General features: G+C 39.6%; 1 protein-coding gene across 5 annotated transcripts in view; it reads left to right on the forward strand.

Annotated features, from left to right (window-relative positions):
- The window catches only part of LOC112052885 (ecdysone-inducible protein E75), a 133,064-nt gene extending 109,423 nt beyond the window's left edge, over positions 1 to 23,641 (forward strand). For 3 of the 5 annotated variants that reach the window (XM_024092127.2, XM_024092135.2, XM_052881487.1), the window contains exons 2-5: positions 8,549 to 8,637; positions 17,059 to 17,203; positions 21,462 to 21,697; positions 21,808 to 23,641. In XM_024092127.2, coding sequence (XP_023947895.1) covers positions 8,549 to 8,637; positions 17,059 to 17,203; positions 21,462 to 21,697; positions 21,808 to 23,304 — 1,967 coding nt within the window. In that variant the 3' untranslated portion in view covers positions 23,305 to 23,641. Of the gene's footprint in view, positions 1 to 3,185; positions 3,538 to 8,548; positions 8,638 to 17,058; positions 17,204 to 20,061; positions 20,462 to 21,461; positions 21,698 to 21,807 lie in introns of those variants that run through there. The other 2 variants (XM_024092141.2, XM_024092148.2) reach the window with 2 other exon arrangements.
- Positions 23,642 to 25,002: the final 1,361 nt, after the last annotated feature.

Consider the following 25,002-nt stretch of genomic DNA (forward strand, 5'->3'; position numbering starts at 1 on the left):
ATTTGCGAAACCTTTAAAAAACGTTCCCTTTGTGCAACTTTTAAAGAGTATTGAAGCGAGATGAATCTGCAAAAAGTGTAAACAGAATGCGCCGGTAACAGCCACCTTTAAATCAGTTGTCGGCATTTTTAACCCTTTTTGTGAGTTTTGGCGATTTTTTTAATGTTAACATCTGCTATATTAGTCTAATTGTCAATATTTCATACAGATTTGTTTCTATACTTAGATATGTGGTATATTAGAGGCCTGTTATGCCACCTTCGTCAAACTATAAATTTATTGGCTGGTGGGAGGCTTCGGTCATGGCTAGTTACCACCCTATCGACAAAGACATAACGCCAAGGGATTTAGCGTTACGGTATGATGTCGTGTAGAAACCTAAAGGGGTTTTCATCCTCCTCCTAACAAGTTAGCCCGCTTCCATCTTAGATTGCATGTAAAGAATAAGAAAAAATTAAAAAAAAAAAACTAAATGATTATCAGTTTATACTTTTGCCAAAGGTGCGAGTAAATACGGTAGGACACTATGGAATTTTCACTATGGTTTTTGGCTGGAAGATAGAACTTAGAAGGTTTCAAAGGTCAAGAGTCAAGACTCCTAATTGTACAAATATAAAGCGTATTTTTATATATATTTTATTCGGGGATGGTATGAGAAATCTCACACAGTAGGCAACTTCTCTGAGTCAATTCCTTTAATTAGGTAGGGGTGTTTCAGTGTTCCATTAATTAGGTAGGAGTATATTAATTAGGTGCTTCTAGCAACATATAATTTCTCTAGTCTATTATGATTTTCTATCGATAATCTATCTTAAACTGTTCAAAATGGTTAATTGATTTGGGTAGGCAAGTAGGTAACCTACCTAAAATCATAAAATCTTCATTTATTAGGTAAAAGAAAAAAAGTATGCTAAGGCAGAGTTTATGAATAAGCATTCCACCATTAAGTAATATGGAACAACATAATGTGATCATGACATAACTACATGATGCTATAAGTGACCTACATGATACATGTAATAAGTTTGACGTATCAAGGAGAGAATATCGCCAAGTTTGTACCCACTTTATCTACTAGAGCTACGTAGTTAGTGTATTATTATTATTTTAACAATAACCTTGTTGTTAAATGAGTTATGTTAACTATTATGTAGGGCTGTAATCAGTGGCGTGCACAGGGTATTCAACTAAGGTATGCTCTGTACGTACAATTTGGAAAAAAATGGAAAATTCGTTCTCCAACGCAAGTTCCTAATGACTCCCCAGTGGGCAGTGCATTTTTGCATCTATGAAGTGCACGCCACTGGCTGTAATATACGTAATATTGTTTTTCAATATGTATGTAGGTAATATATTGTGTAGTAAGTTTCAGCTCGGTGAAATTATTGTTTTATTTTTCAAATGAGAACAGTATTATTTTTCAATAGGTACATTGTGATGTCAGTTTCATTCGTTTCAGCGAGGTGAAAATAATTTTTCAAATTGAGAATTAGAGTGTTCTGTCGCCACAGCGCCTGCGCGGGCGGTGGCCTTGACCGGCCTGCGCCAAAATTTCCAGGTCGTTCACCGCTCGCCGCCCACCGCCGCTCGGCTTTATCTCACATAAATAACTTTTGCTGTTAAGCTGATTGCGATTTTATTGCAAAATGTTATGGTTTAAATCGCTTTGACACGCTTAACTGGGGATGTTATACAAAAACGAATCATTTATGTATCTATTCTATAGTATAGGTTATAGAAACTTGTTTATCAATAATACCATACGTGCTAAGTTGACGTCATTATTTTCGTTTTAATTTGGAGCTTTTATTTTATAACGAACTATTTTTAAATGTACCCTATAGGTATTTAGTACCAGGAAGTTACATAATTAAATATTTTACATATAATATGGTACATAATTACCTATTTGTTTGGTTTTAAGTACATAAGTAAGTCGTACGTACAAACCTACCCTTTCATACACTCAAAAGAAAACTGCCTCGTTGATCCAAAGATTAGTGGCTTTTGGTCACGTGGTCCTGGGTTCGAGTCCCGAGTCGAACTATGAAATATTGTTTTCTTTTTTTTCAAGAAATTCTCAGTCCTAAGTTAAGAAGTGGGGTTGGGGGTGTCATATGTTAATGTCAACCCCCGTACCTCGAAGAGCACGTGAGGCTTTGCCGTCTCTTCTCTGCCATCTCTGTCCCAACACTACAATGTTTACAGAATAAAACATTTAAGTCACGAGTTATCAAAAACACCAACTCGCATTAGAGTAGCGTGATGGGTCGAAGCTCCATTTATCCTTTCTTATGGATGTAGGCCCTCAAGAAGATCGATTAATATTAAATAGGTACCTACTAGGTACGCTGATAATGATGAACTTATGAGGAAGTGTAGTGTGTGTATGATACTTAGGTACTAGTGTCATAGTGTGTGTAGCTAGTTAGGTACAATACAACACAGATGATAACGATGATACAATTTTTGTGCTTTCATGTTACGTTAGCTATCAACGACAGTTATTAGTAGGTGCGTAGGATGTAGGTAATATCTACTAGGTATGTGTGGGCTCTGTATCGTTAATTAGGCACAAACACGACTGGTTGTGGGAAAGTTCTGCGTGGTTCCCGGAAGTGAGTGCAGTGCTGCCCAAGAGGGAAGCAGGCGGCGGCAGCGGGTCACTCCGTCACTCCGTCACGCGGCGACCTACACAGCACTCGCCATCCATTAGCTCGATTTCGTGTTCAAGTTCACTCGCGTTCCATCACCAAAAATATTTTAGTCGTGTGACGCAACCGACACGGCCGCAGCTTGTCCCACTCGAACGTTCGGCCCAGCGCTCAGTCCGCACCGCTCTCGCGCGACCTTGGCCGCGGTGCGCCCGCAAGGTTCAGGTCTTCGAACCCGAGCGCGCGGAGGAGCGCGGGGCGCGGGGCCTCGGGCCCTCCAATGGCTCGCCGCGCACGTCTGAGCGCGCTCGCGATTGGTCCATCGACGACGCGGCAATGACCTCGGAGACCGGAGTTCGAAGCGCGCCGAGGCTCGCTCACCGACGGGCTCCGTACACCGATAGGGGCGATATTCGCTCGGCGCAGACCAGCGTACAGTCGAAGCGATTGTATCGCACGGAGCGTTGATCATTTTGCAGACTTTCACTCTTAAGGGTCGACGCGCGCGACTACGAACAGAAGTGCGCGCGACCCGAGCTCAGTTCGTCTTTCGAGCTCGAGTGAGACGCACGCGGCACGTGCAGCGGCGGTTGTGAGACGAGCGACCTTCATCCTTTGCGAAGTGCCGACCGCGCGTTTCGGCTCATGCACTCCTGTCCCATATTCCCGATACTGTGGCCAGAACATACGTTGCGGGAGTTTTGGGGCTCAAATGTGGATAACGTGTAGTGTAGTGTGAAGGGAAGTACTATTATTGTTTAGTTTACATCATATGACTCAGTGATGTCTCCGGACAGCAGTTACGGACGCTATGATGCGCCGACTCCGGCCGACACCGTGATGAGTGCGGCCCCCAAGGAGCGGGAGCCAGAGCTGCATATAGGTAGGAATGGGTTATAAGCTTGTTTCTGTTGTTTGTTTACATCTCACTTTTCCGCCTCTAAACTGAAACTGAATGTTTCCTGATAACAGTAACTGATTACTGAACCCTAGTAATAGCTTGGTACATGATTTTGTGATTAAATGGTTTCTACTACCTATTAGAATTTATTTTCGAATGTTCAATTGGTTTAAAATAAATTTATTTTTAGTGAATCAGTATTTAGTACTGATTTACTAAAAATTAGTACTAAAATGAAGTAACTATAAATTTAATAATAACAAGCGGAAAGTATATAGGTACCTACTATTGGCAGACTTGAGCATTTTCTTCTCAAGGATGAAAATTAGTCTATTTTTTGTTTGTGTCTAGCTTCTTTTTAAAGGTTAATTATGTAAATATCTACCTAAACCATGGTGATTCTTTATAAAAAAGTTCGCGCACGTAGCAAACTTTTTTATCAAATAAACGTGAAACGTGATTTGATACAAACTTGTTTGTTTTGCTGATAAAAAAGGTATTCTACTGGCTTTGAGCCTACTAATACGTACTAATGATGGATTTTAATAGCCCTGCAAAAGCATGACAAGGCACCTGAGGTTTGAGACACGTAATCCCCTAAACCGACCTACTGTTTTAACCGATTTTAAAGAATAAGGTTCTATGTTCGAATGTATTTTTTCATTACATCAGTAAAGTTGGATAACATTTCTTGCATGTTTGTGTTCTAAATCATTACAGGATTTTATTATATTTTTTGGAAATTAATTCAAGAATATTTATCCTAATTAACTTTTATTGGAAAAATCCAATATACTAGATATTATGAGATGAAAATTCCAATATACTATATCGGTATTATGTACCTATCTATTAGATTTGTCTTTACTCTTGCAATAGAGCAAAGCAACACAGAGCTAAATCTCTCGCTTAGCTCTATGGGATATTTATAAAGTTGCTATCTTTAGAAGTTTAATTTAAATTAGTAGGTAGAGAGGTATATTTATAATAAGATACTGTAGATCGACCTTCCTAATATCATTCTGTTTGCACCTCTAATATAAAATTCTCTGATAAGCGGTTAATGACTTTATTTCAAAACTCATTGTCATCTGCTAATTAAGACAATAATTTGTTGCCAAGTAGACAGTAATATGAACTTCAAAAAAATATATAGGTACTATTTTCTGATTTCCTTATCTATAGCTACCATTGTTTCCGTCTTTTTCCATCAATTTTTTCACTTTATAGGTACATACCTATAACTACGTAGATAAAGATTCCTATCCATAATAAGTCCCCAAAGTTCTTTTTTATTTATTTTATTACATTTGTTCCTAACCTAGATCTATATTTATCTAGGTACTTCTAGATATAATAAAGTGGACAGAACCTCATTTTACGTAATATAATGCATAGAACATTAACACCTCCTAGAGATTCTATGGACGTAGATGATACACACACTGGTTATGCTAGACAGCAGCGAACATACCAGTGGCGAAGAGTCCATACAAATGATTCTCGCCGGGTTACTGCTCACGAAAAACAATCCATACATATTCATTATTGTAATTCATGTATATTCATTATTGTAATGACTTATAATATGAGAAACCATATCTCGCGGTATGAATTTCCTTTTCTTTTGGTTACCTTCTATCTATAGACTATATTCCTTACCTTCGCCTCTGATAAGTACGTAAGTTCATACGTAGGTAGCTACTTCCCCGAATGATCATTCTCACGAAAAACTCTACAAGTACCCACAAAATCGAAAAAAAAATAGGCAAAACCGTTAATGTCACACTTGATTAAACAACATCATTTTTTAACATTTCATTTCATGATTAATAATCTCGACTGAAAGGGTAAAATACTAATAGTTATTGCTTTAAAACCATTAACTGAACATGTAGAACGAAAGTTTGATTGATCGTTGAACATTACTACCGAGGGCTTGGCGAAAACAATTAAAATTTCATTGTGCAAATCGTACGACACTTGAGAATAACGGGTCTCGCCCCCCATGTGCGAATCGATGGGGTCCAAATACTTCAACAAACTATAAAGATTAAAGATTGAATTCCGCAGGGAACCTTTCGATTTTGCGTTCGATTCTTAATGATGTTATCGGTTATTATTGATTATTTTTACAATTCAAATTGTAAACAACAAAAGAGTTAACCGTTTCGTCTGGGAATATAACCCCCTGCAGTCTAGGAAATGTTTTTGTTAATGATGTTCATTCCGATTGTAACGATTATTACCTATATTAACTTCATGGGGCATACTTATTGTTGTAATAAGCCATAGCGTTTTTCAGATAGCATGGGTAGGTACGTGACAGTTCGTTTCACTATTGAAAGTTTGCCGCAATTCACGATAATAGTACGTATTATGAACGTCATAAGGCAACTGTCACCGTACCCATGCTGTCTGAAAAACACTTTATGCGGTGATATGCTGCTACCATGTTCATAAGAAATTTTCATGGAATCACTAAAAAAATAGTGAATTCATTTCATATTTGTAGGAAGTCATTCATTCACTTAATCATCATCATTAATAACCCATACATGGCTCACTGTTGAGCACTATTCTCCTCTTAAGATGAGAGGGGTTAGGCTAACAGTTTACCACACTGGCCCAATGCGGATTGGCAGACTTCTTATACGAAGAGAATTAAGAAAAATCTCAGGTACCTATGCAGGTTTCCTCACGTTGTTTTTCCTTCACCGTTTGAGACACGTAATATTTAATTTCTTAAAATGCACATAACTGAATAGTTGGAGGTGCATGCCGTGGACCGAATTCGTATCTACCGAATCGAAGGCAGAGATCATATCCACTGGGCTATCACGGCGTACCACTACGGTTATTCGCTCATTGAGTGTTATAATAACATTTATATACTCCGAACGAAGTTATGTCGGTTATAATTTCTTCCATCAAACTTTCTACCGTACCCGTAATATTACTAAAATAATATTATCACACAAAAGTCATTAGAAGTGTTGGGTTCAATGTAACGCCAGCTTCCGCCTCTCCGTGGCTATCACTTTTACTTTTCTCTCGATTCTCGTTTCACTAGTTCATTCCACTTCGCTGTTATGACTGTTGTTTATCTCAAATATAACGAGATGGGTATCTAACATTTTGAGTGATTCTAGAAACTGTTTCTTTATTACTTTCGAATTTAATCATTGTGCTGTACGACTGTGATCACATTCGAATCTCTTATCTGTATAGCTTACTGTATTAGGTACATAATTATTATAGTATGTTGTTATAATATACTATAAAATATTTTCATTATACAAACTGTATAGTAGAGTTTAGAGAATAAAGGAAGTCATCGCGGCCGTGATATTTGATATTTTTCATGTATTTAGCAATTCATTTTTATGCAGCGTTAATAAAGAAAACGTGCTAAAATAAGAAAAGCATGATAAACTATAATCTGTCACAGTACTTAACTAGGAACTGAGACACCAAACGTGATGTCCGTGTAAAAGGTAGCACGTATGGTTTGGCGATGTCCTACGTTTGGTGATCTAATTATTGACTAACATCGCCCTGACACAGATCGCGCTGTCTCCGCTCGGCTGCGCGTTACGTGGAGCCAGCACTTTCTAGTGCACTTTCCTCGCCTCTTTAATTGACGTAACGAACGAGCGACTCTCACACGCGCTCCACAGAAAAACACTCGAGTTGCATCACACGAAGAGAAATGAATGCACATTTAAGATTCGCTCGCAATGCGCGACGCGCCCACCACTACATCGTTAATAGTTTTCACCGCATTATTATCATCGTTGCACAATACACATACATAGACGCAGATAAACATTAAAGATGAGACTCGAATTAAGTGTTGCGCTGAGAGCTGCCGTTCACCGCTACTAAAAAAAGAAAGTAACACCATAGAAAGCGACTGCGCCGAACGTCGACCCGAGGCAAGTGGTTGAAGCCAGAAATAGAAAGTTCCTTCCCAAAGGCCGGTTCGCTCCCTTAACAAATAAACAAACATAGTAAAGGGAAAGTGAGAGCAGCCGGGGGCGCCAAACGAACCTGTTTCCCGGCCGCGCTCCCGCACTTCGTCCTGTCGACCTGCTACGTCATTTCGTGTAGGAACGCTCGGCGCATCAAAACCGCCTTCTTATCTATCGCTGCCCCAATAACAAATCGGTTTTATCATTAAACTTTGACAGTTAATATTATTTTTAATAACTCATTGAGGAGTAATGTCTTTCTCGATATAGACTTTAGATAAGCGAAACTACCGGTTGTGTATTAATTAAAATACAGACAAAAAGAAACACGTGAAGCCAGGTAGAATGTGAACGTAGCCGCACTGGAAGGGTCAACGACTTCCCCCAAGTGCAGTGGAGAGTTAGCGCTTTCTAAAATAACTATTCAGTGTCACCAAAGCACGCAACATGATGCGCTTGCGTCATTTTCTTTATTAGCGACATAAATGTATGAAACTTGCGTAACATGACTCTGGTATGACAATAGGAGTAAGTGAATCTACGGGTTGTTAGTAAATTAACATTAGCATAAAGTTTTACTTTAGCAGGTATTTCCTTAGTCATTTGCATTTGTGTTAATTAATCAAAAGCCAAATTATTCCGTTGCTTCTATTTTAAGATATTTAAAAAATGCTAAATACCTAAATGATTAGTAGAATTCACAGTTAAAAAGACTTGTAAAGTTACTGATATTTATCAAACTTACGACAATTAATTACAGGAAGACCGTAACGAAGATCCATGAAGGCTTGTTTACACCGAATTGGTGCAACACAATTGCAATAAAAACACTTGTGTAACGTAATAATTGAAGGTGAGACAAGGGCACCTTAGTGCAGGTCACGACTCACGAGCAAATGTTTGCAATACCTACCAACATAGAGTACATACAGGATGTTTGGTTTGCTAACGATCTTAATACAAACAGACGAGCAGAGTAATAAAATCATTATATCTCATTGTGTTTTCGCTTGTTACAGAGTTCGATGGTACCACAGTGCTATGCCGCGTCTGTGGGGATAAGGCGAGCGGCTTCCACTATGGGGTGCATTCCTGCGAGGGCTGCAAGGTAACTATTGCTCTATTTAGATACAAAAATGTTATTGAAATCAGAGCCGTCGTAATCCAGTATGCTCACCAATACGTTCGCCATGCCCAACGCTATGTTAGTGTTACCAATAAGTTAATTCTTTATACCTTTAGTAGTACTATGAAGTGTTATGTTTAGGTCGTTACGTGTGAAATTATACTCAATCTTAACATAGTGGTTATTGACCTCTTATTAATAGGAGATCGGTGATAGTGGTGGAAAAGTCGTTTTCCGCGCGTCTGTACCTACGTTTAGACCTACGATTAATAGTAGATAGTGATGCAAGACTTACGTTTTATAATAGTACTATAGTGGTTCAGTGTTTTCAGTCGGACGAAGTTGCGGGCGGGTTGCATAAATGTACATATTATATTGATTATTATTAATGATTTTTGCGCTTACAAGTGGTTTACGAAAATTAAATATTATCTAATGCATCGTAGTATTTTATCATTATTAAAATGTAATGCGTTATGTCCCAAAACAGTAATTCTGTGCTATGAAACTGAGAACAAAATTGAAACTACATCCTAGGTGGATATCACGTGGCTAAACGACTTTTTTATTATCAATAATCTAGAATTAGTGGTGTAGGTATTTGATAAAGTACTTATTGCCTGCTATTGTGTGGTATCGGTTACAATGTAGTGGTAGGTATGTAATATGTCCTGACGGATGACTCTAGAGGTCAATCACCTTGTTCTATCAGAGATATAGTATCGAATGATGAATTTGTTTTTATAGAATCGTAAATATCGATAAGCTTTAATTTACATTTTACATTTAGTTTCATCATCAACATGCCCTCAGTTGACATATTCAGTAACTTTAAGTAATCTTTAGTGGATATACACGTCATTTACCAACAAGCATTCACTATTTCATTATTACTAACCGATCAAAATTACTAACCAGTGTGTTTGACATTTTGATTTTCGTTAACAAATCTCTGCGGAATACGTAAAATGCGGTTCTTCCTTATAGGAGAGGGGATATACATATAATTTACAATCATTTAACTTAATTTAAAAGTCATTCATCACGAAACTTGAAACCCGCTTGACGTACAAAGATGAAATTTGGCAGGGAGGTAGTTTATAGTATGTATCCGCTAAGAACGGATTTCGCGATAGGGCCGGATTAAAGAGGTTTAAGGGCGGACAAAGTCGCGGGCGTCCACTAGTTTATTTATAAGCGCCAGCTGGAAGTGTTTCAATGTCTGAACAAGCAAGGTCGCGACACGCGGAAGACAATCTCTATAGACACAGATAACAAAGCTTGGCCGTGATATTTTTGATGTATAAACATTCGAATTCTTTGCGTATTTGTTTTCGTCAACCAGTTATTAACTGCAGACTGCACCGTTACACCAGCCACTCACGATCAAGTTTACTATCAAGTCTGCAGGAAACTTGGGCAGTGAAAAAAAAATATTGTGAGTGGCTGGGGTTACTTTTACTTTCTGTAGCACGCAAGCTACGAGATGGCCATAGAAATATCTACTACAAGAACCTCGTTATGGCCTTAATGACATTTGGAAGATTCAGACTGACTGGTTTAAGTTTAAATGACCTACCATAACTCTTTTGAGTTTAGCTATATGAAAGGCAACATAATTATCATATTATGCACCTAAACTCAATGTAAAATATGATACATTACAATATAGGTGACGTGACAAGTTATTTCGGCGACAAAACAACCTTAAATTGTGACGTTTAACTATTAAAAAAAAAGAACTTTCCTTTCCGCATTCTAGACATTAAGTAGCAATTTTTGATACATATTCTACTTATATACGATAAATGCTATATCTAAACTTTTGTAAAATAAATTAAAAAGTTTAGTTACAGCTTTTAGGGTACCTATAGGCATGTGTCCAATTTGTAACCAAACAATATTGATGTTGGTTTAGGAACCGGTATAGCTGTAGTGTCAAAAGCTTATGGGGCTCGATCCCTTGGTACCTGTCGGCCTCGGCGCCGCGGTCAGTCCCTTCGCCCTAATTCTATAAATTTTATTTTTGATACCCTACCTACCTGCCCGGAACCATCACACGGGAACGAGGCGTCCTTTGAAATGTTTCGTTATATTCTTTTGTATTTTTTGCATGGGGTCGAGGTCAAGCCAAATGGCGTTTAGGTTAAACGACTCTTTTCATGTTTATAAATACTTCAAGATATAATAGAAAATATCTTTTATCACTTTAGTATTACTGTTTTCCAAAGACAACCCACTTCCCGGAGTCTTATATCAAACTAGCTGACGCCGCGCGGTTTCACCCGCGTGGTTCTAGTTCCCGTAGGAATACGGGGATAATTTATAGCCTTTAGCCTTCCTCGATAAATGGGCTATCTAACACTGAAATAATTTTTAAATCGGACCAATAGTTCCTGAGATTAGCGCGTTCAATCAAACAAACAAACAAACTCTTCAGCTTTATATATTAGAATAGATGTTAGGGCGTAGAAAATATAGCTAATATGTTAGTTTATATGCACGTACTTAAGAAGCTATAAGTTGAGGACAAGGGACGCCCGCATACTTTCCTACTTGATCTTTTGTCTGACAACAGAACGCTTCCTGTTACTTTTATTAAGAGCTCTTGTAACGTCTGGAGATACGGATGGGGGGCAAAAAGTATAAAAGTAATACATACTTATGTCTAAATATCACTTGAAATTGTATAAAATCATACAAAGTACCAAATATGAGTAACAACTTATAGGTATAATGAAAGTAAACTTTTCTTTAGGTAAAATTTGATGTGCCACGTTTTAAATATCTGTTTTTCTTTCCAATAGTTTACAGCAATTGTTCTCGGTGATAAGTAGGTGGTACTATTAATATAATGCGTCCTTGCTAAAATTTTGCGCCGCTCAAACCGCATAAGTGACCGGATACCTAATATCCGTACCTAACAAAATGATTGTAGAAAAGTCCTGCGATTTACTTTTTATTGGTGATTTGTACTTGAACTTGAAAAAGTCATGTCTAAGCTACCTGGGTCTGGGTTTTAAAAAAAGGTTAGAATTATTTTTTTTTGTTGAGATATTCTCTAGCAACCCAAACTTTGGGACTACGCGAGCATGTTTAGAGTTCAGTTTCGATAATTTCACTGTCACTAAGATGTGGTAATAATTGTTATCAATTAAACATCTACATTTTAATAAACCATACACTTAAATAAACATTCAATGCTTCACTTTTCTAAATTCTTGTTAGAAACATTATTATTTCTAAAAAATTATAATCATAATAAATTCTTGTTAGAACCAAATTGACATGAATTTGAAGCCAGTTTACTGACCTGAGTTTATATCGACAAATAAGGATTGAATAGTATCAAAAGCTTTTTATAAGTAGTTAGGTTTACCTTGACACATTAGTTCCTTTCAAAGCTTTAAAAAATGTATAGCCAATTTGCGTCATGTCACTCTATATTATAGTCGATAGTCGATCGTTAGTATGACTGCAGTTCAACCAGTTGTAAGGTCGTACAATGGTAGGTTTTATACATAACATCTATACGAACGTGAAAGCGGTGCAAGGAAGATGAGAATAGAAGTGCAAGTGTATAAGAACCGGTTTATGTTACGAGATTGGTCTGCTCGTCAGGTCGCGGACAATGCGTATCCTTCCGATCGCAGTTCTCTGGATCAATCTGATCTTTTTTTTTTTATTCTTTACAAATAAGCCCTTGACTACAATCTCATCTGATGGTATCTGCAATCTAAGATGGGAGCGGGCTAACTAGGAGGAGGAATCTACACCCCTTTCGGTTACGCTAATCTCAACAACTTCTTAGACCTAAATGTTTTACTTTCTCATTTTCTTATTTGAGAAAGTGAAGTGTTATAATTTTCCCCCTGTATTACCAAATATTTACTACGTACTGACTGACTTAGCAGTGACATGATGTGTCTATTGATGATTTTTGTTATTACCTACTTATAAATATTACGTAAAGAAAAGCTTCCTTATGTAGTTTTTTTGTTTATGTAAATTTCGTTTATATACATATTAAGTATTTTTTATTCTAGATAAAATAATGATCTACAATATAAAACAAAAAAACTTTATAAAATGTATCATCGGCGAATGGTGAGATTACCACTAGCGCCAACTAGCGACGCAGGAAAAAAAATAGTAAACCGTAATTCGGCTACTCGCCGCGAGATGGCGCAGTGTATTGCAAACAGCATTCGCTTCATATTATCATGTTCAGCGCCTTCAAACGAGTTATCGTGAATGAATGGTTTTACGGTCTACTACGAACGCGCGTATCCGTACTCACTGATGTCAACGAACCCACATTTTATTGCTACATGTTTTATAATTTAATAATTGAACCATTACCGACTATTAATAGTTGGTATACGTATCTACCTAACTATGAATACCTTATATGAATAACGTAGCTTCAATGAATGGCATAAAAATGATAACCCTTTGTTTACAGGGTGATTAATATTAATTACTAGGCACAGCTAATAAAGCATGCATTATTGAAATTATGTAGGTAAGTAAATAAAACTTAAATCATTCTATTTATTAATCTACAATACAAATTTAAAATCTTTTAAAAGATTATCAGCTTCCAGTAAGGCTAGTAATTATGCGTGGGTAACTAAACAATACTAGTCGATTATTTGTTTTACAAATGTATTCTAAAAATGCACAATCTAAGAGATATTACATTTTATACATTAAACCCAAGGCGGGGTTTTACTAATATCAATTTATCACGATAAAGACTAGACTCTAGACACGAGTAAATCCGTGCATTGTTTCAATATTTATTATAACAAAAAGCGTGATCCGCGTAAATCATCGCGCGTTCTTTGTTCGCACGCTGACCGACATACTTCTCGCAGTGGGTCGGTTATTTTTTCGGCACCGATCCGCAGTGCAGGGCGGGCGGTCGTTGACCCCGCGCTCCAGCCTCTCCTTGCCGTAAGAACTTTTACGGTCAACGAATGTATGTACGCGACGTGAACGTAACCCACATTATTTTTGAACTGTCAGCTTAAAAGTTCGTTGATCTCGCCGCGTTCATTTTTTAATAAGAACATCCCACGGTGTGTTTTCTTGTTACAGATAAATTTGTGTACGGCTTTGAAACTTTAATATTAAACTGCTCCCCGAAATTGTTTATTATAAACAAAGACTTTTATTGTTTTTAGTAGGAAATTGGAAGCAACTTGAAACAGTATTCAATTGGACACATAATAGTTTAGGGGGTTTGCCTTTTGTTCTTTTGTTCTTTTGTAGGAAGTTATTAAATGAGATATAATTTATTTTCACTAATTGTTTAGAATTACAATTTTATTAATATTCAGGGTTCATATGAAAACTCGGAAAGCATGGGATATGTATTCTATATCATTCTGTTAAACGTTCCCCCAGGTAGATAGCTAATACGGTTATCGGCATAGTTTAATACGAGCTAAAATGCCAATTTTAATAGAGCCTGCTTCAAAGAAACCTGTTTTAAAGAGTAGAGCCGCTACGTGATTTGTTAAAATAAATAATATATAAAATGAGTCCAGTCCAGCATGTACAACCAAAAACAATAACAATTCTAACTAATTAATTATACTTAAAAAATATATTTAGTTAAGAACTGAAGTAGGTACCTAGTTTAAATTATACTCGAAACTTCTATCTTTCTTTTTTAGTGGTAATATAAAGTTTTAAAGTTTCATACTGGCATTTCATTTAAAAAGTTCAAAGTGTACATAGTTCTAGTTCTCAGTTTGTAAAATGGTAGTAAACTCAACCAATATATGTATAAACGTTAGTTTAGTTTGTTCTGGGCTTGGAACCCTCGTAACTTTAATTTTAAGTTTTCGACTTTACATTTTTAAATAATTTTACCATTAATTAAATCATGACTTGACGTTTCAAAAGTGCTTGTAAACTAAGTATAATTGAAATAAATAAATAATGTTTTTTTTTAATCATACTAAGTATAACAATTAATAATCTTGGCACTACACAGTATGTCTTGATGAAAAAACAATTGGTTATTTTTTGGCAATGGCTACACAGACTAATATAGATGTGCGTTATGCGAACAGGAAATGAGTCACAAGAGTGATAGGCGTGATTCATAGTGTTATCTTGTAGGTAAACATCTGGACAGGCGGGCACGTACCGCGTAGTGGACTGTTAGTCGCGGCCGGTCATCGGTCGCTTCCTCGGAAAGCCCATGCGTCAGCGAAGCTTTCGGCTGCGGCAGTCATTGTCCGCGGCACCGTTAGCCGTTTAGTCTCAACGCTGTGACAACCGCGAGTTCGTCTCGCACTTTATCTCATCGGTAAACAGAATAGACTAGAACAGATTTAATTTAATGCCATTAAGTACTCTCAAGCAATTTGCAATAGAAATAAAAAAAAGATTCACTTTGATATACAAAGTCGGTGTTAATTGTAGGTTGCAATCATACTTGAAAAATTACTAAAAATACTAGTAAATAAACCTTAGTAGTTAAATACCGTTTTTGTGATAGCTTAAAAAAATATCTATTATAATATTTAGTTAAAACATTGATTTATAAAACTTATTATTTTAGTGACGAATTTAAAAATAATAATTGAAAACTTTAACTAAAAAATTACTAGCACCCTACCTACAACTTAGCACCCCATTTGACGACAAGCTTCAAACTTAAAAAGAAATATCTTTATCATTTCAGTATAAGGTAAAAAATAAAGTCAATGTAACATTCTGTAATAAAAAGTTTGGGCAGCATTTCCCGCGTTAGCAACTTAGCAATCGAAAATTCTAGATCGAGGCCGAGGTTGACCTACAATCGACTACAGCGACCATCACTATTGCCTCTTATATTTGCTATTTCCCTTCTACATACTTCTCACTAAATATTTGATCCTAAAAAATTATCATTGTACAGAAATAAATAAATATTAGTAAGTAAATAAAAGTACTTCTTATTTCTAGTCGCGTAGGCATATTTAGAATATCATGTTAAAAACGTGTTGTTTATTAAATGAGCCATTTTATTTGTACAAAACATGTAGTAAGCAACTAGTCGTTTAAAACGATGTCACCGTGTTAATTGTTCCGCGGTCATTGACATATCGAGATGAATATTCTAACATAATAAATACATTTCTAGCACAACGTCCTCAAAGTCGAACGCTCAAAAGTCACCTAAATCGCACAAATCGTTACTGTAATAATGTTCGGTAACAATAAGTAGTAATAGGCGCTGTACATAATGATGTTTATATATTAATAATATGATAAAATATACGATGCGTTACGTATGTGGATCTCGCAGTCGTGCCTATACGCGAGCTGCAGTCGACGGGTGTTCAGAAAAGGTTTTGTTTTCGTGGCGCTGTGGGGTCAACGGCCGCGCGGCCGGTCAGTGCCCGCGTTGCGACCAATTATGGGCCACTCGCACAGCGCACAATGGATCGATGGCGGCGCGAAATTGGGCCAGCGGCCGAGTGGCGGCTCGCTACACCGCACCAGCCTCCGCGCTGCCTGTACTGATGATTCGTATCGCTACTCCGTATGACCTCGTAAACCACTTGTCAGCTAGGTAGGTTCGTAAATATGAACCCCAAAATTTGACTGGGAACTAAAACAAGTATTCTCAATAATAGATATCTACTGTTGATTGACAGATGATTTTAAATCCGGCGATGCGTTTTTCTTATAAGTTACTTTGAAAGGATAAATGAATCTATTAGTTCGACGGTGCACGCTCTAATATCAAACAAATAAAGTAGAGCAATGCACCCCTAGCGGGAAGCGCGCGCGCATTGAGGTAGGCCGTGACGCGGCCGACGTCACCGGGCGGTCGTCGCTCCGAGCTGCCCGTGTCCTAGCTCCCGGGGCGAGCGGCGCGCACGGGGCGGAGGGAAGGGAGTAGGGCTGTTGTGCAACCGAGCGGCCGACGACCCGGGGTGAACGGCCTCGCGCCGCGACGCCGCCGGGATGCGCCCGGCCTATATCCGGCGCACCGGTGCAGCGGCAGCGGCGCATTCTAGAGCGGCGTGGACCGTTAGCAGCGCGCGGGGCGGCGGCGCGCGGGGGCCGGGGCACTCTCACTTTCTCGGTTGGGTCGGCGGCCGGCAAGTAGGTCGCACGGGCGCGGGTAGCTCGCGCCGAGCGCCGCAGCGCCCGCACAGTCCGCCGTCGGCCTCCATCCGTGTCGGTGCGCGCATCGAGTCGGTCGAGTGAGCTTGTGCAGCTAGTGAGTGGCGTGAGTGAATGGTAGCGGGCATGGCGTGCGCGGAGCTGCGCGAGCGGCACGCGGTGCTGGTGAGCATGCTGGAGGCGCGCCGCGAGTCCAGCGACTCGGGCTGCTCCAGCGACGAGAGCTCCGACCCCGAGCGCGACTCTAACTGTAGATGTGATCCCCAGGGCTTCTTTCGCCGCTCCATACAACAGAAGATCCAGTACAGGCCCTGCACCAAAAACCAGCAGTGCTCCATCTTGAGAATTAACAGAAATCGGTGCCAGTATTGCCGATTGAAGAAATGTATCGCCGTCGGAATGAGCAGAGATGGTGAGTTTACCGAATATTTACTTTTCATAATGGAACAAATAATAGAATGTTATGTATTTTGCATTAAATAATAATTTTATACACAATGTTTATTACAGTAAATTCTTAAAATATAATACTCATAAATGCTTGTGACATAAAAATCCAGTTGATTTAATTGAGTCTGAATTAATATACTATTATTTGTTCCATTATTTTGTGACCTTATTTTATGGTACATTAATATAATTTTGATAAATATGTTACTTAATATATATGTCAGAGTAAATTCATATTTGAATAGAATCCCGGCATTATCATAGGAACGTATTCCAATCGCACAAGTCGCGCTGACACGAGCGCCGCCGCACTATATAGTGTCGCTCGCGAGTCGCGGCAGATCTATTTCGCGGAGCGCTCGCTCGCTCGGCGCCGCTCGCAGTGAGCAGTGAGCGCAGTGTGGGAGGTCGGTTATGCAAGCGCGGGTGAGCGCACGCTAAGCGGGTCGACGGCCGGCGCCCGCTGCCCGCTCCGCTCCGCTCGTTGCGACACCGGCCTCGCTCGCGCTTGCCGCTTCGAACACAATCGCGCGCGGTGAAAGCGGAGAAAGGTGCATTTCGTAAGCACGAAAGTGAAATTTCTGTTTTCACTTTCGTAATGCGATTCATTGCCCTCGGCGAAGACATGTCAATACGTAATCGAACTTTACTATTGTTAAAATGCATGATGATATGTATTTTAAAAATAAAAATAAACTTAACTTTAAAATATTGTAATGTATCATCCACGAATGCAGTAACTAAATATTATGAAGAATAAAATAATTTGTAGAGCAGTACTTCAAATGTTATTAAATCAATAAACTAATTTCTTTAATTATAAAAACTTAGTTCGATCAGTTAATTTACTCGATTTTTTTTATATTCAATGCCTACAATAATTGGACCTTTATGAAATAGTAATATTTTTTGCTAATTTTAAACACTAAATAGATATGCTTAATACTTTAGAAAATTTAAATATACGAATTCTTTACCAATAAAATGTTATGGTATTTAAAATGTACCTTGATTAGACAGAGGTTTGTTTAGAAGTAACTGGTTCTGCTACTCGAAAATAGATGGCGCTCGAAGTGTAAGGCAGCGCCTACATGCACGTCACTTTTGTTGATTTGGTTTATTTTTATTTTATGTTTATATTTTTCTCAATATTATTTTATTATTATGTAAGATATTTAATAGAACAAATATTTTTTAATCAAACATTTTTTTTCAAAAATGACTTCATCTATCTACTTTGTAATGAAAAAAAAAACACTTTTAAGTAAATTGAGTTTACTTGAAAGTATACGGGTAGTTAAAAGTCATAACGTTTTATTGGCTGATTATACAAATATTATACCTACAAAGTTTCTAAATATTCCTATTTATGAAATTCATAATCTGATACCTTCATACCTAATCGTAGAATGGTGTGGTATGGTCTAAACCAGTTATTTTTTTTTGTTTTTGACCAAATTTATATTATTATTTAATTACACAGTTAAAATACAGATAATCTTCTTTGTTTACTATTAAATAAAGGAAAATCTCGGGTTTGTAACAAAACTCTGAAACGACTTGACCGATTTTTACATATTCTTTGTTTAAATTCGGTAGGTTAGGTCTTAAACTATTTTTCACCCCTTACCCCACCCTCCTATTTGTAAATTACGATTATAGTATTTTATATAAATGAAATTTTATGGCAGAACATCGTTTGCCGAGTCAGGTAGTAAGTAATCACTAATCTTTCAAAATGTCAAGTTGTGGTAGCACACCTCCGAAATCTTGTGATTTTTGTTGTATATCAGGTATGAGAAAACCTATATTGTAAAGTATTTTTTTCCGCCCTACATATGAATCGCGTTTTTACTATATTTGTATGAAAGAAATTTATATACCAAATCAACATTTGCGCGAGGTCAGCTTGTATTTTCATACATTTTATATGAAAGTTTTTATAAAAACCGTTTTGATGAGTTATTTTAACAGAAAACTAAGTATGTAACTTTTAAAAACAAATAAGATACATAAATAAACATTAAAATATTTTTAATATGTCCGCAATTGACGGTAGTAGCATTGAACATGTATAAAACATACATAGTCCATACAGCGGAACATAGAACCTAGAAGTCGGTTAAAAATAATTAGATGATTATTCCAATAGTAAATATGTATGAACATTGAATCAGTGACGATGTCAATAGGAATTTTCTGTATTACATTCCTTATTATAGTTATAAAATATTAATCTACATCTACATTAATATTATCAAGACGAAAGAGTGGTATTTTTGTATGTAAAGAATAAAATTGATAACTGGTCCGATTTGAAAAAATCTTTCTCCAATAGAAAACTAAATGATCAGGGTATAACAGTCTATATTTTATACTCCTATTCCCACGAGAGGTTCTGCTAGTTATTATTAAAGTCAAGTGATAGTATTTTTTGTTCCTTAATTGGTACACGTTCGCATTGCTTATTTAATGAATAACAATAATACGGGTATCTATAATAATATTATTTAATTGATGATTTCCGTCCAGTCCAGTTTAAAATGATCAGTTCATAAATCGAATGTAGAGATTATTATCAGGGGGTTTAGGGTTTTCAATATTAACCCTCCTAGAACGTTAGTAGAGTTAGAAGTGTCGATCGTCAGGCCACTGAGGACTGAGCACTGAGCTGAGCCTGAGCACTGAGCAGGGAGGTCGCGCGGAGAGGCATCCGCGGGGGCAGGGGCCTGCGCGGAGTTTATTGACGGCGCCCCCTCCCGCCCGCTGCCTCCACCGCGCGCCCTCCCTCCTCAAGTTCAAGGTTGGCGCGGCGCGCGCCGCGGCGCAGTGCGAGGGAGTCCGGCCCGCGCATCGGTCGTCAGCCCTCTTCGTACGTTCGCTATGTCAGTGCGTCGCTCAGTCCGCCACGACTCCGCGAGCCTCACAGTGACCGCTCAGCTGCTGAGCGCGGACTACTCGTCGTACTACGCGCCGTGCGAATAATAAACAAACCATTGGATCACTACCGCACTTTCGGATTTCAGTGCTTCGTTGATAATCGTGATATGTGACACTTGTTTAATATAGTTATATTATAGTTACCAAACTTATTTATCAGTGGCCCTTGGCTGTGAATAATCTAGTTATTAGTGAAAAACAATTATGGTCTCAGATATGGGTGAAGATTTGCCGATCCTTAAAGGGATTTTGAATGGAGTAGTGAAATATCACAATGCCCGTACGTATCAGTCTTACTTTTTTTTCAACAAAACATTTTTTTTTAACTTAGCATAAAAATAAAATAAGTATACAATGCCGTAGACATTAATTAAATTATTAGTTTATTTATCAATGAGAATATTTAAATAATTACGATATACGAATAATCTAAATAAAATAAAAACGTAAATAACTACATAATAATCTTTCTCTAATTAATTAAAGATACACAGATTTTAATTATTTTACCTATTCGCGATAATGAATGAAATCTTAAGATAACACAATCAAACAACTATTGCACCTATTTAGGTTAGATCTTACAAATATTTATCTTCATACAAATATGATTAATTAATTAATTTTGTACATAATTAATTATTTTTGCTGTATAATCAACAATAACTGAAATATAATAATAATATCTGTAATTACCACTCCAACACATAAATCAGCGAACGTCAATGGTCGGCCGGTCTACTTGTTCGAGTTACTAAAAAGTAGATAAGTACTTACGAGTACTACATTAGCATCAACAATTGCGAACAATGGGTCATGCATCTGGCGTGGCACACTTAGCGCAGGGAAAGTCGGGAGAAATGGCGAGAGGGCGCTCTCCGCTTTCGTTTTCAACCGTGTGCCAGCGATAAACACTTTCACCGGCGCGCGCGCACGACGGCTGCAAGCGGCGCGCCTAGCGCGAGAAAGTTGTAACACTTTTCAGCGTGACCTCGCAGATCGCGTATTGTCATTGGTTTGCCGAACTAGTTCACTCAATCGTCGCAGTGTTCCGCATCCCGCGGCGTTCCGTCGGCGCCGGCCGATGAACTTTACCCCCTGTCGTCAGCTGCGCCTGCACATGGCTCGCCCCGCACATGCGCGCGCGACAGCTGCGCTCCGTCTGTGGTGCGTGGCCCGCAGCCGCGACCTTGCACAATGCTCCCGTTGTTAGCTGCATTGTAGATTTAGTGCTGCGTTATGGTTATACGTGTCCTGAACTTTCTTTCCTTTTGTTGCAGCTGTGCGATTTGGGCGCGTACCGAAACGTGAGAAAGCCCGTATCCTGGCGGCGATGCAACAGTCGTCGTCGTCGCGCGCGCAGGAGCAGGCGGCGGCGGCCGAGCTAGACGACGGGCCGCGGCTGCTGGCGCGCGTGGTGCGCGCACACCTCGACACCTGCGAGTTCACCCGCGACCGCGTGGCCGCCATGCGCGCGCGCGCTCGCGACTGTCCCACCTACTCTCAACCCACTTTGGTGAGTTACTCTTCCACACTCTTACTAAAATGAAATGGAATCAATACAATTTTCTTTTCTTTACTCACTTCACTTATTATGTTTTTAACGTGTCTTCTCTTTTGTCGTAGGCGTGTCCTCTGAACCCAGCGCCGGAGCTCCAGTCCGAGAAAGAGTTCTCCCAGCGGTTCGCTCACGTCATCCGTGGCGTGATCGACTTCGCCGGCCTCATTCCTGGCTTCCAGCTGCTCACGCAAGATGACAAATTCACATTGTTAAAAAGTGGACTTTTTGATGCTCTGTTCGTGCGTCTAATTTGTATGTTCGACGCTCCTCTCAATAGTATAATATGTCTCAATGGACAACTCATGAAGCGAGACTCTATCCAAAGTGGTGCGAACGCGCGTTTCCTCGTAGATTCCACCTTTAAATTCGCCGAGCGCATGAATTCCATGAATCTGACGGACGCCGAGATCGGCCTCTTCTGCGCCATAGTCCTTATCACTCCGGACAGGCCCGGGCTCCGCAACGTGGAATTAGTAGAAAGAATGCACGCGAGGCTCAAAGCGTGTCTCCAGTCTGTCATTTCTCAAAACAGACCCGACAGGCCTGGCTTCCTCCGGGAATTGATGGATACTCTCCCGGACCTACGCACCTTGAGTACGCTTCACACAGAGAAGCTGGTGGTGTTCCGTACCGAACACAAGGAACTATTACGGCAGCAAATGTGGGGAGACGAAGAAGGGTGCTCGTGGGCCGACTCCGTCGTAGAAGAATCAGCCCGCAGTCCGATCGGCTCAGTCTCCAGCAGTGAATCCGGCGAAGCGATGGGCGACTGTGGCACTCCTTTACTGGCCGCGACCCTCGCTGGACGCCGAAGACTCGATTCTCGGGGTTCAGTCGACGAAGAAGCGCTGCTCGGTATGGCACACCTCGCTCACAACGGTCTCACAGTCACTCCAGTGAGGCCCCCGCCCCGTTACCGGAAGTTGGATTCTCCGACTGACTCTGGTATCGAGTCCGGGAACGAGAAACACGAAAGAATCATCGGACCCGGCTCGGGCTGCTCGAGCCCGCGATCGTCTCTCGAGGAGCACACGGAGGACAGGCGGCCGACCGCGCCCGCAGACGATATGCCAGTTCTGAAACGCGTGCTGGAAGCGCCGCCGCTGTTCGACACTCCCTTGCTCATGGACGAAGCGTACAAGCGGCACAAAAAGTTCCGCGCCATGCGCCGCGACACGGGCGAGGCCGAGGGCCGGCCCGTGCCGCTGACGCCGTCGCCGCAGCCGCCGCAGCACCCGCACCCCGCGAGCCCGGCGCACCCGGCGCACTCGCCGCGCCCGCTGCGCGCGCCGCTGTCGTCCACGCACTCGGTGCTGGCCAAGAGCCTGATGGAGGGCCCGCGCATGACGCCGGAGCAGCTGAAGCGCACGGACATCATCCAGCAGTACATGCGGCGCGGCGAGCTGGGCGCCGAGTGCCCGCTGCGGCTGCGCTACGGCGGCTCGCCGGCGCCCGAGCCCGCGCTGGAGCTGCAGGTGGAGGTGGCGGACGCGCCGCTCAACCTGTCCAAGAAGTCCCCGTCGCCGCCGCGCGCCTACATGCCGCGCATGCTGGAGGCGTGAGGCCGGCCCGCGGAGCCGTACGTCTCCGCTACCCCACCCCGACCTACGTTAAACTAAATAAACTATGTAGTTAATAATCGTTCGCAAATTGGTTTAATATATTATATGTGATAATTCGTTTAAGACGCGTGTGTGAGGGGCCGGTGCCGGACGAGGAGAGCGCAATAGACTGAAAAATAATTTAAGACTATATAAGTATAATTTATAATGCAATGCAGCGCCGGTCGCGGTGTGTTTGTGTGTGTATTGTATGTGCGTATGTGAGCGTGCTCAGTCATTTGTTTGTTAATATAATGACAGGTTGTCGAATTAAAATAAAACAAACTTGTAAAAATTATCTACTGAATTTCAATTTATAATCATAAACATTCCCCACTATCCATAACCTATAAGATAACTGATAAAGAAAAGAAAAAAGCTATAATTGATAGATAATGTTTAATGAAAGAAAACATTTCAGATACAATACAAGTTAAGAATAAAAAATGAATACTTACAAATCAATGAAATATACATAGAGCCTAGCTTCAAACAGCCTAGTTACCTCGTCCTTAGAGGCTAAATATTAGGAATCTTAGAAAAAGTTGTAAATAACAGAGGCTTAAACCAGCCTAGTTACCTCGTCCTTAGAGGCTAAATATTAGAAATCTTAGAAAAAGTTGTAAATAACAGAGGCTTAAACCAGCCAAGTTACCTCGTCCTTAGAGGCTAAATATTAGGAATCTTAGAAAAAGTTGTAAATAATAGAGGCTTAAAACAGCCAAGTTACCTCTTCTTTAGAGGCTGAGTATTAGGAATCTTAGAAAAAAGTTGTAAATAACAGAGGCTTAAAACAGCCAAGTTACCTCGTCTTTAGAGGCTAAATATTAGGAATCTTAGAAATAGTTGAAAATAACAGAGGCTTAAAACAGCCAAGTTACCTCGTCCTTAGAGGCTAAATATTAGGAATCTTAGAAGAAGTTGTAAATAAACAGTAAGAAAACATTTTTCAGATACAATACAAGTTAAGAATAGAAAGTGAATACTTACAAATAGAAAATGAAATATACAAAAAGGCTTCAAACATCTTAGAAAAAGTTGTAAATAACAGAGGCCTAAAACAGCCAAGTTACCTCGTCCTTAGAAGCTAAATATTAGGAATCTTAGCAAAAAGTTGTAAATAACAGAGGCTTAAAACAGCCAAGTTACCTCGTCCATATAGGCTAAATATTAGGAAACTTAGCAAAAGGTTGTAAATAACAGAGGCTTAAAATAGCCAACTTACCTCGTCTTTAGAGGGTAAATATTAGGAATCTTAGAATAAGTAAATAACAGAGGCTTAAAACAGCCAAGTTACCTCGTCCGTATAGGCTAAATATTAGGAAACTTAGCAAAAAGTTGTAAATAGACACGAATGACAATGGGCATAGGTCGGGCAGGTCGTCGGCCGGCCTAGGCCTTGCTCCGTCTTCCGTTATAATCGCGGCTGACCCTCCTAGTACGCCGCGCTTCCTTCTTCCGCACGCAACGACGTCACGTTTCCTCATTCACAAGGCGGACATTAGTAAAAATGTAAGTATATCATTGAAATTAATTTAAAAATACTAGTTACGACAAAACAATTTATTACGGAAACTGGCTCTCACTAACGACTAACGGAGAGTGACTATTTTCATTATCAAATTATCTATAGTTTTTATATAAATCAATGACACTTGT

This window comes from Bicyclus anynana, chromosome 5 (assembly GCF_947172395.1).
Source record: "Bicyclus anynana chromosome 5, ilBicAnyn1.1, whole genome shotgun sequence".
In the NCBI taxonomy this organism is placed as follows: domain Eukaryota; kingdom Metazoa; phylum Arthropoda; class Insecta; order Lepidoptera; family Nymphalidae; genus Bicyclus; species Bicyclus anynana.